Raw genomic sequence first — 15,325 nt, 5'->3', positions numbered from 1 at the left:
TTAGTATTTACCTGTTTATTTAGTTTGATAACTGTATGGCTCCATAGAATTTTCAGTTTGAGAATAAACTTTTTTATAAATTGGGCTTTGACTCTCTGGGTGTGTGAGGTATGGTGTGACATGTGTTGCTGGGATGGGTAAGTTAATTGCTATTGCTTTCAAACTGCTCCAATAAGTTTGAGGCCCTTTAATTAAACGCTGCTAAACCTTTCAGTTAACCCTGTCTGAACTGTGTTCAAGGAAGGCATGAAAATTAAACCACCAAGGCCAAATGATTTTTTCAGTATTTTCTTTCAATTAAAGATTAGATTTCCTTATGTTATAATTAGATGAGCAAATCCTCAGGGGTGTATTTGACCAATATTCACTTTTAAATGCTGGTTAGATTATGACATCATGCACTCTTTCGAATATGAGGTGTATGGTACAAATGGACAAAACAAACTTGTAATGTATTTATTGGACAAATTATTTGGCAAACCACAGCGTAACAGGGAATATGGGTTTTATTCTAATATACAAAAATGCTTAAATGAAATAAGCATACATTGACTAAAGTTTTTGTTGGTCTTCTCTTAAAGTAATATTTGATGGTCACTCTTTTTAAATATGTAATTTTCGGGCCAAGGCTCATTCAATTCTCAAAGCTGGTCTTCATGTTTACACTCCAAACACGCGAATGCAACGTGCACGCAAAATATAATGCATCTTTAATAAAGTCATTTAAATAAAGAGCAGAAATGTCAATTGTCCGAGATTGGTCATTATTTTCGGCCACTGGGAGAAAGTATTTTTATGCCAGATGTATTGAATAGGTGGACTACACTTTATAAAGGGTCAAATAAAGGCTATATTATGATGACGTGTCACAGTGTAATGATAGGAAAACACTTGTACTGAGGGGATAATAGCGCCGTTTGCTGGACAGATACTGTGAGAGCAGATGCGTTCAGTATGAGAGACTGCTAGAGAGAGACTCGGTTATCCGCCGCGAGGCGCAGCACAATGAGACGCTTTTCCGGGCTCTGCTTTCACGACGCGTTGCTTTTATTAAGCTCCAAATAGCGGAATGTCTGATACGTGCGAGTATTTTACCGCCTAAGGATCCAGCTGTTGTTTTAAACTCAATTTTATAGGCACGTTGTGAACATTTATAAAAACATAAGGATAACCTACACCGAGAAGCTATGAACCAGTTTTGTATGGAAAATGCCATTCTTCATATTTATCACGACTAAAAGGCTTTGCTTTTTGTAAAGTTGAATGCAGATGTTGTTCCAGACAGGACAATAACTGTGAGCGCTCGAGCCTGAATTAGGTGAGTACAAGCAACTGCAAATGTTCAGATTCTTACATCATTACGCGGTTGGTTATTTATTTAAATGGACTCATATTTTACATTACATTCTACATAACAGTGTCTAAGATACATGTCTCATATATTACAATCGCAGTATTCAAGTTAGTAACTCTGTAATACTGGAAGTTTATTAGTATTTCAACATACTTACTGTGTGGAGTATAGTTTGTATTTGAAACCTATTATGACGTGTCTATATCTTCTCTTTCAGAGAGTGAATGAATCATGGCTTACACAGGAGCTCAGAAACCTTTGAAAAGTGAGAAGCTAGATGAAGCTCAAGCTTTGGCCAAAAGCTGTGCAGGCCGGCCAGACTTTCTCCCCTGTGATGGACTGTCCATCTGCGCTACGCACAGCCATGGAAAGTGTTTCAAACTGCACTGGTGCTGTCATTTGGGCTGGTGTCACTGTAAGTTTTCCGACCTCAGAGAACAATACATTTCACTCCATTCTAAACATATTGTGAGGCACTAAAGATAAAACGTTGAGTATATATCATTATAATGTGTTATTTATCTGCAATAAACAAAACGATGGAGATGTTATTAGAATTATTTGTGTCACTGTTTGACCAAACAAGCTACAGAAATACATACACGTCAATAAGTTATCTTAAAAATAGGTTAATTGGCACAAAGTATTTCCTCGTATTGTATCTGTGCTTCAAACAATACATTTCTTTGATCACATGCTTGTGTGTACGATTACACAGACAGATTTCTTATTTATTCTCCCAGCTGTTTCATAAACATTTATGAAGCTATTTTGGCGTCAGAAACCTTTTTGCATGGATGCTTTTGTCCCAGTGTGCTGTCAGCATTATGTGGCTTCAGTTGTACCTGAGCATAAGCTAGAGAATTTCTTAGTAAGCAAGATGGGTAAGCCATGAATATCTCACTAGAAATACCCCACCAGCATTTCCAGTGCGACATTGCCCTTGCGTTACCATGAGGTTAACCTTTGTTGACTTTAACAAAGCAGACATCGCCCCACTTGAACCCTGATTTAACCTCCGTATTCTATATTCTTTGTCTGATTTCACAATGTTTTATGTACTTGTTAATAGGAAGTGTCAGCTTGCTGCTTAACAGGATGTTTACTTCCCCCAGTTCTTTTCTCTTGTGTGACTGACGTCAGATCCCAAGTGTTTCATTATGCTAAAAGGAGGAATATGAGCACACTACACTCTTTTTAGAACTGTGTGAACAGCTTAAACAACATTTAATGCTCACTCAGGTTCAGTCCACAAAGAATTAAAGAACCATCTCTTTCTTACTTTTTAATAATATTTTTCTACACAAAGAACCTTTTGTGAAACAGATGGTTTATGGAACCGTCAAATAATCTTTTGAAGCATCTTTTTAGTATACTGAGAAATGTTCCAGTTCATATTGAAATAATTATCAAAATTTGACTTTTTAATTCAGACTAGACAAATCTGAGCTCAGTTTGTGATATTGTAGAATTTTCTGTGACTTCTAGAGGCATTTGTGAGATTTCAGGCTATTTTTATTTAAAGGACCCAGGAGAGTTCTGCAAAAAGGTCCAGTTTACCCCCTTTGAATCTCACTGGTGTCTAGGAGAAACAATTGAGATATTAAAGAGGTCTCATCTGTGACTGAATATTTATTTCTTATTTGGGCTATTAAAGATTGTCTATAATCCTAATAATTTCAAATCGGTTTAAAAACATAGTTACTGTATGCATCTCCTGTTTTAAGACTAATTCATCATTTATTGTTGTATGCATTGTGCTATAGTTGAAACAAAACCATGTTGTACAGTATATTTCTGACATGCTCACAGCCATTTTATTTATTGGGTAAATAGTAGGGGATGCTGGAAGAAACTCAATGTTTATTGCATACATGTATGTCTTTTGTCTCGTATGTATAGTGATGCCAGCATAATCTGCCGTTATTGTTATAGAGACAGTCTATAATTTTTACATTCTATAAGTTTATCAGCAAGCACGCTTCTGTTGTGATAACTATGTGTGCTATTGTGAAAAGCAGTACATGTAGCGTGAAATAATTGAAAAAAACGTCTCAAACCGCTGTGTATTGTTTAGTTTGCATATATTGCTGAATAATTTATGGCTAAAATCATTTGTTGAATTCAGTCATTAGAAACCATAGGCCTTTAAAAATACACCAAGCACAAACAATGAAAGCTTTTCACAATGTGATACGATGAAACACTCAATTGTCAAGTCCTTCTCTATGTGTGACTCAGTACCAGGTGAAACGCTCACCATTTTCTGTCAGATCCTTCCGTTTAATGGAGATGTGTGATTGCATAGATGCCTTTTTCATGGGCAAACTCTGCACTTGTCTTTGTTGCTGAGAGTTCTTTGTTCAAGCCAGCAATGAATGCACCAGCCCACGGATGGGTCCTAAAGCTTAAAGGGATAGTTCACCAAAAATTTTAAATCTTACATTTTTTCACAACTCTGTATGACTTTGTTCTTCAGCAGAACACAAAAGAAGATTTTTTGAAGAATACTTCCATATGTGGATACAAAACAGACAGTTCACAAAATATCTTGTTTTGTGTCCCACAGAGGAAAGAGTCATATACAGGTATTTAATGACATGAGGGTAAATTAATGATGATAGGATTTTTATTGTGGGGTGAACTATCCCTGTAACTTGTTAATACGAAATAGTTGAACGATCCAAAACAACTGAACAACATCCTTTATAAATCACTAATCTGACATGCTTCTAATTCTGTTCTGAAAAAAAGTATAGTTTGTACTGTGTTGTCTTGACTTCCCTTAGACTGTGATGAGAATTCCAATAGGACGACACACTGTTTCTTCTACATTGTGATAATTTATTAATGTTAGTCAGCACTGCCTGCACACACCATACAGAAAGCTTTGCTTCATCGAGTCCCGCTCTGAGTGATTCCAGGGAAGACTGCAGAGACTGCGCTCCAGGTGTGTCCCCACTGTGTAGTGATGTTACATGGCCATGTGTGAAACGTGGAGAAGGAATCCTCCTGATTCTGGCCCTCTGCCTGCAGCTCCAGCTGTCAGACATTGATTTCCTCTGTGAGCTCGGTTCTGGCTTGGAGATCCGGCTTTTTGTCAGACACTTTTATAAAACAAAGAACTGAAAGCAGTCTGTAAATGAATGGCAGACTGTACAAGTCGAACCTCTATTGTTGATTGCACATGAAGAAAGGGACAATCCCACCCCTGCAGTTTCCTTCCTTTGCACTCTCCACAAGATCGCATTTAAGCGTAAAAGGCTTGTTGACTAATAGGTTGCTTAGATCACTAATTGTTTGAACATTTGCTATAACATGTACAAATTGAATCATGCACGTGTCCGTGTTTTCATATATCTATGAATGTTTCTACACATAAATAAGAAAACATCATCTACAGTCTGCAGTGGCTGTATTTCACAGTAGTGGTTCCCCACCGCTTTGGTTCAGGATCCAGTTTACATTGTGTCTTTTGAGCGGAGACCCAGCAGAGTACCAGAACGGTTTATTGTACACAATTGAGTTTCAAATGGTTTCATGCTGTCAGCAGTCAATAATTCACTGCTCATAATACAATGTGGTTGGCACAAACCATGTTTATCCTTGTTGCAAGTGAAACAGTAGTGCAGGCTAGGTTATGTTCTCCTGCTGTATAAAGCATCTATTTACCTATCTTTCCTAATCACTGTTAGAAGTGAGCAATTTATTATGTGTATTCACAGTTACAGTATATGGTTAATTGTATAGGAATCTTTGTGCTTAGCATATTTTTTGGTAACACTTTAGATTACGGCCCGCAATGTACCACATTATTAAACAGGATTAACAGCGTAACAGTACATATCTGTAGATAAAGGGGAACAATATGTAAAGTTTAGGGAATAAAGGGGTAAGAGTAAGGAAAATTACAAAAATATTTATGAGGGAACTACATGGCATATAATCATCCAAAACAAACCGCTCTTGAAATCTTGATTGTATAGTCCCAAAAGATCAACATTGATTTTTCATATTTTACACATTATAACTCATCAAAATAACTTATAGTCACCAACAATCCTAAAATAAAATAAAAATGATCCTATAGTCAAAAGTCTGCCTAATTTTCAGTTGACAGGCAGTCTGCGTGCTTCATTCGTGCTATTTTGCATTCGCAAAAACTGAACACATAATTTCCCCTTGTTTCATGTTTACGATAATAATAAAACAAGAACCCTTAATTAATTACTTAATTCATATCCACAGTAGCTTATTTATGGGTACATTGCGATTACAAAATTAAGTGTATGTTAAATTTTTGTGTAGCATACTGCAGGTCATGCATTCCACGTTATATTAGTAAAAGTTACCCCTTAGTTTTAGAATACTTACAGTAAATGTATTTTATAATTTTTTTTCCCAAACTTAGCATATTGTTCCCCTTTAGCTACAAATATGTACTGTAGAGGTACATTATTGTTACAATTAGTTAAGATGAAGATTCTGTTTAATTATGTGGTACATTGCAGGCCGTAATCTAAAGTGTTATTTTTTAACCTATTTTTTCAGTAGGCCTACAGATTTTTCACAATCCACTAGTCGAAAGCCTTTGTTTCATGGGCAGTCCCTACAGGATAACAAGAAAAAGATCAGAAACATTCTTTGTGGCTTCCACATCTGCATCTTCAGTATACAGCACAGTTTGTGCTTAGACATGAGGATGATTATGCTCAACAAATGAAACTATTCATGCATCTTTTTCATCTTGAAGTGTTCTCGCGGGTGGAAAACTATTTTTATTTCAACACTCATTTCTGGCATTGAAGAGCAGGTTTAACCAAACCAAGAGAATATATACCAACGGCCTGAAGTCATACAGTATTCTTAAAGCCAAAACCCAATATGACATATTTGACAGAAGCTTACTGTGCATTCTTAATTATTCAAAATAAATCTGTACTGGGGAAGCAAATGGGATCGTGCTAGTGTTCATATTTTATTTCTGTAGAGCTGCCTTCTGTATTATTTAGTCATTTTTAGGTGTGCGGGAGAGAGAAAGGTTTTAAAGTGAGGCCATGTATGCTGTAAATATGCTGTTTTTGAAATTTAATGCATTTTAAATGGATTTTTCGTCCAATTCTGTATAAAGCACATGAAATTATTGTTAATTTGGTTATCAAAGCTTGGATTTTTTATTAAATTGTTTCACTTGTTGTTGTTTCCCACAAATAAGTGCTCACTGTGCACACAATGAGACTGAGCACTTCAAAGTTGGGTGACATGTGTGTTTAATTTCTATTTGTACGTGTCAGAGATGAGAGTCTTTCTGTCAAAGGCCATGAGCGAGTTAGCGGATGTTTATCTGGGACTTAGATAACAGCGGATTAGTGTTGTCATACTGTGGATGTCCTGATCACACCCCGCTTGCATTCTGCCAGATGTGTGGAACGGAAATTGTGCCGTTTATCTTCTCCAGACTTTGGGGGGGGGAGATTTTTGACATGGTCCAAGAAATAGCGGTCAGACTGCTGTACTAGCACAGAGAGACCCAGAACAATGACTTTTTCCAAATTTCACAATGAGCCTTTGCCATTCTGCACTTGCATGTGGGGTGATAGTCTGCTGTTGACGGTCGCATTGATGGCACATACTGTAGCACCCGTAAGGGGGAAATTGTGAGCATCCTTATGAATCATAAAATGACAAAGTGTCTCTGTCTAAAAGGCACAAAATGGAAGAATTTCTTTATGAAATATCCAAAAATCACTTGCACAGTGTGATATATTTCATGCAGTTGTGTACTTCCATTATCCCAAATGTTCCCAAGAATGTGCAAATCCAGAGAAATTCCTATTTTAAATGGCCTGTCCCTTGTCTCCCTTGTATTTGTTGCATATCAGTGACTTAATATCCGGTGCTCTGCAATAGCGTTTCCGGGCAAAAATCAGTTTCTGGTTGTAGAAACTACAGCAACACGCAAATGCGGAAGTGGTTAAATAGCATCTGGGATGCAGCATCTGTTGTTCTGTTATTATGGATCCCGATTACTCTTTGGCGAGTAAAGGACACCCAAAAAACGTAAATGTAATTTCTTTCTAAACAACGAGTGTATGATTGTTTTAAACACGTAAAACTGTGTAGCATTACGCTATCAAATCAATTGACAAAGTCCAACATCATTCTCTGGCTAACGTAGCATTACATTCCATGTTTCTTGCATGCTAATTCATTTACGATGACATAAAATAAAATTCAATACCTCGTCCGAGAAAATAATGGGCGATCTCTTACTGCGGGCCAAAAATGGACACGAGAGGTCTTTGTGCACGAATCGCCTTCCAAACAAGAACAACTTTTTTTACTCCAAACATCCCTTTGTGGCTCATAATGGTGAGAAGTTCTTGTGAACTCGGGTCCGCACGCATCTGCAAGTATGCCTGACACAAGTCAATTTTACTGAACCGTTGGCCCCCAGCACGACCAGAAAAGAGATCCTCAATTAGAGGCAGGGGGTCTTCTCCAGAGTCGGAACTAGATTTAAGGTCACTTTAAAATCCAAAGGGAGCCGTCTATCTTTATGACTGGCACGATTGGCGTGGCCCACTCACTTGTGTGTACTAGTCTCAAAACCTTCATAAGTCTCTCTTATTCAGGTTTAACCTTGGGTTTCATTGCATACTGTATGCCACAGGTCGGGCTTTCAAACACTTTGGCTGACTGCCTGGTTTCACTGTTAAATTTGTCCTTCATACCTAGTTCATCACTGAACACATCTGAGTACTTGTTAAGAATCTCTTGGAGTTTTGTGCTTTCGCCGACCAGGCGGACCTCTTGCCAATTAATTTTAATCTTTTCCAGCCAAGTACTTCCTAGCAAAGCTGGATGGTTTCTCTCGATCTTTCTGCATATTTATTTCACTTGTCACCTTGATAACCCCTTAACAGGAACTATCTCACCTGTGTAGGTCTTCAGTTTAATGTTGAGGTGTGAGATGCGACAACGTTTCTTTAAATATTATCTCTGACACCAGTGATACCGCAGCTCCAGTTTCCAGCTGCATACGTACTGGTTTCCCATGTAAAAGAGGAGTCACCCAGTCGCCTCGTTCATCAGCTGAAACAGATAAGACACACAAAGAATCCTCTTCCTCTGTTTCAGAATCACTCTGTTTCTGCTGAGCATTTCCCATTTGATTCACACGCTTCCGTTTTAATTTCTAATCATTTTTCTTCTTTAAATGCTGCATTTTTGATTGTTTTTGTCTTTTTATTTTTTAAGGCACGCTCAATGTGGCCAGTTTATATCTTTGCAACAACAATTTTCAGGCTGATGCCCCACTTTTCTGTAGCCATACCATGGTTTATCTGATGTTGACTTGTGTGCACTTGGGAAAATGCACTTAGTTGTTGTGCCTCTTTCGCAGCCACTTCCATTGATGTGCTGATCTCTATGGATTTCGCAATGTTAAATTACTTTCAGTTAGTAATCGCTTTTGTACTGCCTCACTTCGAAGACCAAAAACAAGTTGGTCACGTATGGTGTAGTCTCAGCCTCAGACATCACGCCTTTGATCCGTTGGCTGAACGTCTGATGCATTTTGCACAATTTGGGAACACTTCAGCACGTTCGAAGTTGTCATCTGATTGGTTAAATTTCACAGGATTTCCGGTAGATGTGAATGTCATGTTCTTTAATGGACCGCCTCTAATTGAGAGATAGATTCCAACTCAGTGGGTTGGGCGAATAGTGGTCCTTGAGTAAGTTCATCTCCTGATAGAATTTGTGAGTTAACTACGCAGCGAGTTAAACGTTTTCACCCCCTTAACGCTTTGAAATGTTGGCACAATAGCTTCAGTTTTCAAGTATTCGATATTTTCAGTTTATGCACTCCATTGCTCTACTGATTCATCAAAGAGCCCAATGCTACCGATTAATCCCGCCATTGTTATTCTTACTCATGCCCCTCTATGTTACCATTCGTCAGCGATTCCTCTCACTTTTTACTTGATCTGCGGTCCGTCATCAGCTGCCCTTCCAGCGAAGACTGCTCTTCCGTGCCGACTACCGCGGATGTGTACGGGGTCGCCCTCTACCCAAGGGCATTCACCCTCATGCTCCGTCATAGAGAACGGCGTGATCTGGTTGGGGAACTCACACTGCGAACATCATATCCTGAAACATCAGCTAATGTTCAAAACAACAACACGTAGCGTGGTACAAAGATCCTCATTGCCAATTATGTTACATTTGTCTGCTATTTTATTAGAAATACCATGAAAGAGATGGGACTACATGTTAATCAGGGGCTCACCATCTTTATTGCATCTTTGGATGGCACAACCACCAGTTACTTACAAAACACAGGAGGGTGTAAGGAAAATTAAAGGTCAATTCACATTTCGTAAATACACAACACATCTCTTTCTTACTTATTTATTATCTATAGAAACTTTTTTTACCACAAATAACCTTTTGTGAAACAGAAAGGTTCTTCAGATGTTAAAGGTTCTTTATGGAACCAAAAGGTTCTTCTATGGCATTGAAGAACCTCTTTAAGCTCCTTTTTTAATAGTGTAAGTAGAAGTGTTTTCTTTTTAATAGCGTAAAACATTTGAGCACACTAGCATATTATTATCACCAGGATGAATATAAATATATATTAATATATAAATATATTAAATATAAAAGCCATTCAACTTTAAAAACTTGGCAGAAACATTATGACCCTTTTCACATACAAAGAAGTTTGCAACATTTACTAAAGGACATTTTAACAATTTAACTTATTAAATCGTCTTAAATGTTAAAAAGCTCAGTAAAGAGAAGGACAGTGAAAAATCTTCAAAACGTATCCACTACAATATTTGTTGCAAAAAACTTTGAATTACATTTTAAGTGAACAAAGAATAAAATTATACAAAATGTAGGAATACTGGATGTCCACTTTTTTATTTTTTGAGTGTTTCACCTATTGCTGCGCTGTAAAACCGCCTCACAGGATTAAAGCATAACCTTCTATTTGGATAATTCCTTTTTTATCTCTTTGACTGTATGTGCACATGTTTTAGTGGCTGGGGTGTATTATATAATGAAATACGTTTGAAAAGATTACATTTCTGACATACCTCTTTTGACTGTAAATCCAAACATGGATTGAAGCCAATAGTTTCATTGGCATGTACATTTTTCACAGTATAATATTTTTTAATAAAAACAGGAGATACTTTAAAGAAGGATGATGAAGTTGCCAAAGGCCGATATCAATACTGCTAAACACTGCAAGCTTCCCGAACCTACTGAAGCATCCTCTGACTTTTAATTTGATTTCTTTAAAACTACAGTAGTTACATTTGTAGCCTCTCCATTTCCTTAAGTTTGTATTTCCTGCCTCAGAGATACAGCATAATACAATTTTAATGCATATGTTTGTGCTTGCTTTTTGTTAGATATGCCGGTTAAATCTGCCCTGACTTTGTTTTTACAGGTAAATATGTATACCAACCCATGACCAATGTCGGGCAACTACCCAGCACTTCCGTGCCGGTCGCTCCATCGGACTGCACAAACACCATCGATCTTTCCATCTCCCTAATGGAACGCTTTCTCCGCATCTCCCCCTGCTTCCTGCCTCCACCATGTCCGGAGTCCCCAAAGTACTGCAACATTGCTGAACTCTTTATTGATGATTACATCGTCAAACGCATCAATGGCAAGATGTGCTATGTTCAACGGCCCTCGTTGCATCCGGAGGCTCCTCCCACCCCACCTCAGAGAAATCTGTTTTCCCAGAAGCAACGAGAAGAGAAGCAGACTGTTGTGGATACGGTTAAAGGACCTAAAATGGGCCACTGCTCTTCTCCTTCCAGCTCAGAGGACTCAGGGATCAATGCTCAAGAAGGGCACTATCTAGAGTCCTGTGAGGAAGAATCTGAAGAAGACGATGATCTTAGCATGGATGGAAACTCCAGTCCAGGAAGTCTGTGGGACCAGGATGAATGCACCCTACTGTCCCCATCCAAATCCATGGTGGAAATTATTGAAAATATTGAAACCTCTGTATGACACAATTCACTTTCTAGACTGAATATTTACTCTTTCTTTAATTTTCTCTCTTTGTTAAGAGTAATTGTGTTTAATGAAATATTGTACGTAGAGGAAATGATATAAATAGAGTGCTACACTTTACAATAGTCTTTTTACAGGTGACAGGAGTTTACCAAATCCCTGTTTACCGTAATCCACACTAATCCTCATTATTTAACCTCTTGTTTTCCCACATTTGAGGTTTAACAGCACTGTGCACAACCTATAACTGCTATCAGCTGAGACAGCTGACTTTAGGTTAACTATGAAGTACTTCAACAGAAAAGAGACATCAATTCGGAAATTCAGAACTGCAATTTTAATTATTTTGTTAGGGGAAGAGTTACAGGCATAATGTACTGTGCATTTAAGGATTATAGTTTATCATTGAGTGTTGTGCTCCTTGGGAGGCAAAACCCTTCACCAGTGGACAGGTTTAGTCAGAGAGTAAGCATTGAAGACATGGTTCCTGCAGTCTATAATGAAGTTCACTACTGTATGTTGCTGTTGGTTCATGCCGTAGTTCGTAGAGCAGAATGCTTTTCTGATCTTTGAAAATGGAATAGTCCTCTGCAGTGCTATTATGAGACATCATGCTAAATTTTTAACCTGACCGGTCTTTTAAATCGCTGAATTTCATAAGAGCACGCAAAGCCCTCTGCAGTGCTGTTGTGAGACATCGTGCTATATTTCTTATCAAGGCTAATTATATTAAAAACAGAACAAACTACACTGAATGCAAATTATCTTCATAGTACTAAATTTAATGGTCATGTCCATTCCTTGAGTGGCTGTGATTGTTAAATTATTTAGGTCTCTTTAACCAAAGTTTCCCGGGTAAAGGGTTCTTTTAAGATTTTCTGTTATCTTAAAGGGATAGTTTACTAAAAAAAAGATAATTCTGGTCATCATTTACTCACCCTTTTGTCATTTTAAACCTGTTTGACTTTGTTCTGCAAAAATCAGAACAACAACGATACCCATTCACTTCTATTGTACAGACACAAAACCTTGGGTAGCGTCATTGTTCGGTTACCAACATGCTTCTTTTGTGTTCTACAGAAGATAGAAAGACATACAGGTTTAAAATGACAATAGGGTACATTCATTATTTTTAGTTTTGGGTGAAATATGATGATTTTGGGTGAAATATGATGATTCAGTCTTGTCTTGTTATTCCTCTTAATTTTCATTCAATCTCTTAAAATTGTTTCCTTGTCTCGTTCATTTATAAGATACATGATTTAATAAACAGTATTCAAAGTTCATATAGTCCACACAAACCTCTCTATAATGATTTATTCCCATGTTGAAGGGCACTGCCTTGGTATATGATAATCATGAATTTTAATTTAAAATGAAAAGTTTTCCAGATGGAAATCAAGCAACCAGCTGGCTTTATAAAACCGCTTTCAAAATGATCAATTATAATTTCTTTCATGTCAAATCTGGTGGAATTTGAATGCAAGGGTCATGTTATTTAAATCCCTTTAGCACTGTATAAGTAAATCAACAAAATTTCTCCACCAATACCAATTGAGTGATATCAGCCGAGACCGATGATATCAATTCATTCAATAACTACTGAAATTGCACGTAAAATTTGTGATGTTTCTTAAAGGCATAGTTAACTAAAAAATGAAAGTTCTGTCATCATTTACTCACCATCAGATTGTTCCAAACCTGTAAAAATGTATTTTTTCTGCTGAAAACAAAGGAAGACATTCGAAAGAATGGCAGTAACCAAACAGATCTCATCCCCCATTGATTCCGAAACTATTTATTTTCCCTACTATGGCAGTAAATGGAGGATGACATTGGTTACTGACATTCTTCCACATATTCCAAATAGGAGATTCAAATTTTATGCAAAAATATCTAAGACATCACATTTGAAGCAACATTTCAGTCACCCTACACCCTGCAATCTTTACTTTGCTACAGTAGTTTCGAGCTGCATATACAGTAGACCACATGGAGTTTGTGATGTGTTTCAGTCTTCTCCCCTGAGATTTCCAGGATCCAAACATTTTTTTCAGTAAACAACTGATTGATTTCTTCTCCTACTTGGTGTCATATTTCTGCCGCATATTTATGTTTAGCTGTCTCTTACACTGCAGCACTTTAGAGCTCCTCAATCTGCTCCTTTGTGTACAGTTACCATCTTTTTATAACCAAGAATTGAGTCTTTGGTTGAGACTGAATGACATTAATTAAACTGAAAAAATGCAGTCAATATTTTTTTACATTTATTACCCCCCCTACAGTAAAATGTCTTTGTAGAGAACAGAAAAATAATCTCACCCCAAAATGGCAGATTTTATTTTAACACTGACATATTCCTCTAAAAATATAAATTTTTAGTATATACTGTGTACCAGGCGTTCCAGGCATTATAAACAAATTACTTTCAAAATAACTTGAATTCTTATGTCTAGTATTAATATCGTATAGCATTTTTATTTTTACTTTCTTATGTATAGCTACATAGTTTTGTTTAAATTTACATTTATTTTACAATTTAGTAACTTTAGATTAGATAAAAACATAAAAAGAGTTTTTCATATCACCAGTATAATATTCACAGCATTAACTTTCTGCTCATTTTAGAGAATTCTGTCACAAACTCATCCATTTCTAGTGCATGTGTTATTGCTTTTTCATGAGAAGTATATGTTTATTTCCTCTCATGAAGCATTGTTCGGCGCAATGGTGTCAGAACCATCACCCGCCGGATAAATGGGTGGAATCATTATTCATGTATCATTTGGGGTTCGGGTCCGGAAATAATACGTGCGGGCAGAAGGTGGATCCAGTAGCCAAGACTATTTTCGACTCACCTCAGCTTATACGAAGCTGCTTTTACACAGTCCTGCTTATTGTGTTCAAGCTCTGTCTGAAGAGCGGGGGGGGGGGTGTTCCATAAAACAAGATTTCTAAATAAGCCAGGCTTATTTTGCTAAATCAGACTATTGTTGGTCGATTTGGTTTCATAAAGCAAACTTAAAATAGAACTCAGTTACAATGGCAACTTAAGCTGAGAAACTAGCCTGGTCCGGGGTAGGCAAACTATCAAGCTAAGCCTTAGTTGTAGCTTAACTAGAGGTTAGTTAACACTGACCCACCGTAATGTGACAATGTTACCACTGATTCTCTGTCATGATGTTATATTATATCACTTTTTTCAACTTTATAAATGAAAAATTGAAAAAATCAATGAAATTATAGACCACAATAGTAAATGAAGATACTGTCTGTTGTCATACATATGTTACATTATATTGATTTATTATTATTTTTATATTGCATGTCTACATCCACTGAATCCCTTTTTGTGAGAAGGTAGAGCTTGTGCACATTCTTTGTCTTTTTTGCATTATTCTGTAGGAACAGAAATAATTATTTGTTGGGGTGTCCTTGTAATGACTTAATATTCCCTTTGTCGCAGTTTAAGAGGGGCTAGTCAGTGTCCTGTTGACAATAATATTTGGATAAATACACAATGTGAGCACCTCACCACACAAGTAATCTAATGTGCAAATAGTGATTACTGTACCTTAGAACTCTTCAAATAAAGACAGAGCTTGAATTTTGAATTCTGAATGTGTCTGTTTATTTACAATAAATCAGTGCTTTAAACTCTTTTATACTCACAGAGTTTCTGGTTGTTTTTCGAGGCTAAGATATTGTTATATGTACACATTATACCACTGCTGGAATCTAATGGTAAACTTAAGACGTTTACACAGCACTGTATTGTAAAACATCTTACAAAAATAAAAACAAGTAATGTAGGTTTAACATTTTTGTTCAAAATAAAAACATTTTATTAGCTAACAATATTTTAGTGGATTCACTCTTGGATGTGTCACATGAAACTCTGCCACACTTAGTTACTACCAGGAA

General features: G+C 36.9%; 1 protein-coding gene across 1 annotated transcript; it reads left to right on the top strand.

Annotated features, from left to right (window-relative positions):
- Positions 1–878: 878 nt before the first annotated feature.
- On the top strand, positions 879–15,013 carry LOC306898796 (UPF0524 protein C3orf70 homolog B). Its single transcript, XM_079464577.1, has 3 exons — positions 879–1,318; positions 1,572–1,769; positions 10,821–15,013. The coding sequence occupies exons 2-3, from the start codon at positions 1,586–1,588 to the stop codon at positions 11,396–11,398; spliced, it is 762 nt and encodes a 253-aa protein (XP_079320703.1). The 5' UTR covers positions 879–1,318; positions 1,572–1,585; the 3' UTR covers positions 11,399–15,013.
- Positions 15,014–15,325: the final 312 nt, after the last annotated feature.

This window comes from Barbatula barbatula, assembly GCF_947034865.1.
Source record: "Barbatula barbatula genome assembly, chromosome: 9".
NCBI lineage: Eukaryota > Metazoa > Chordata > Actinopteri > Cypriniformes > Nemacheilidae > Barbatula > Barbatula barbatula.
Note: the sequence above shows the minus strand (reverse complement) of the source record. Positions and strands in the feature narration are given on the sequence as shown.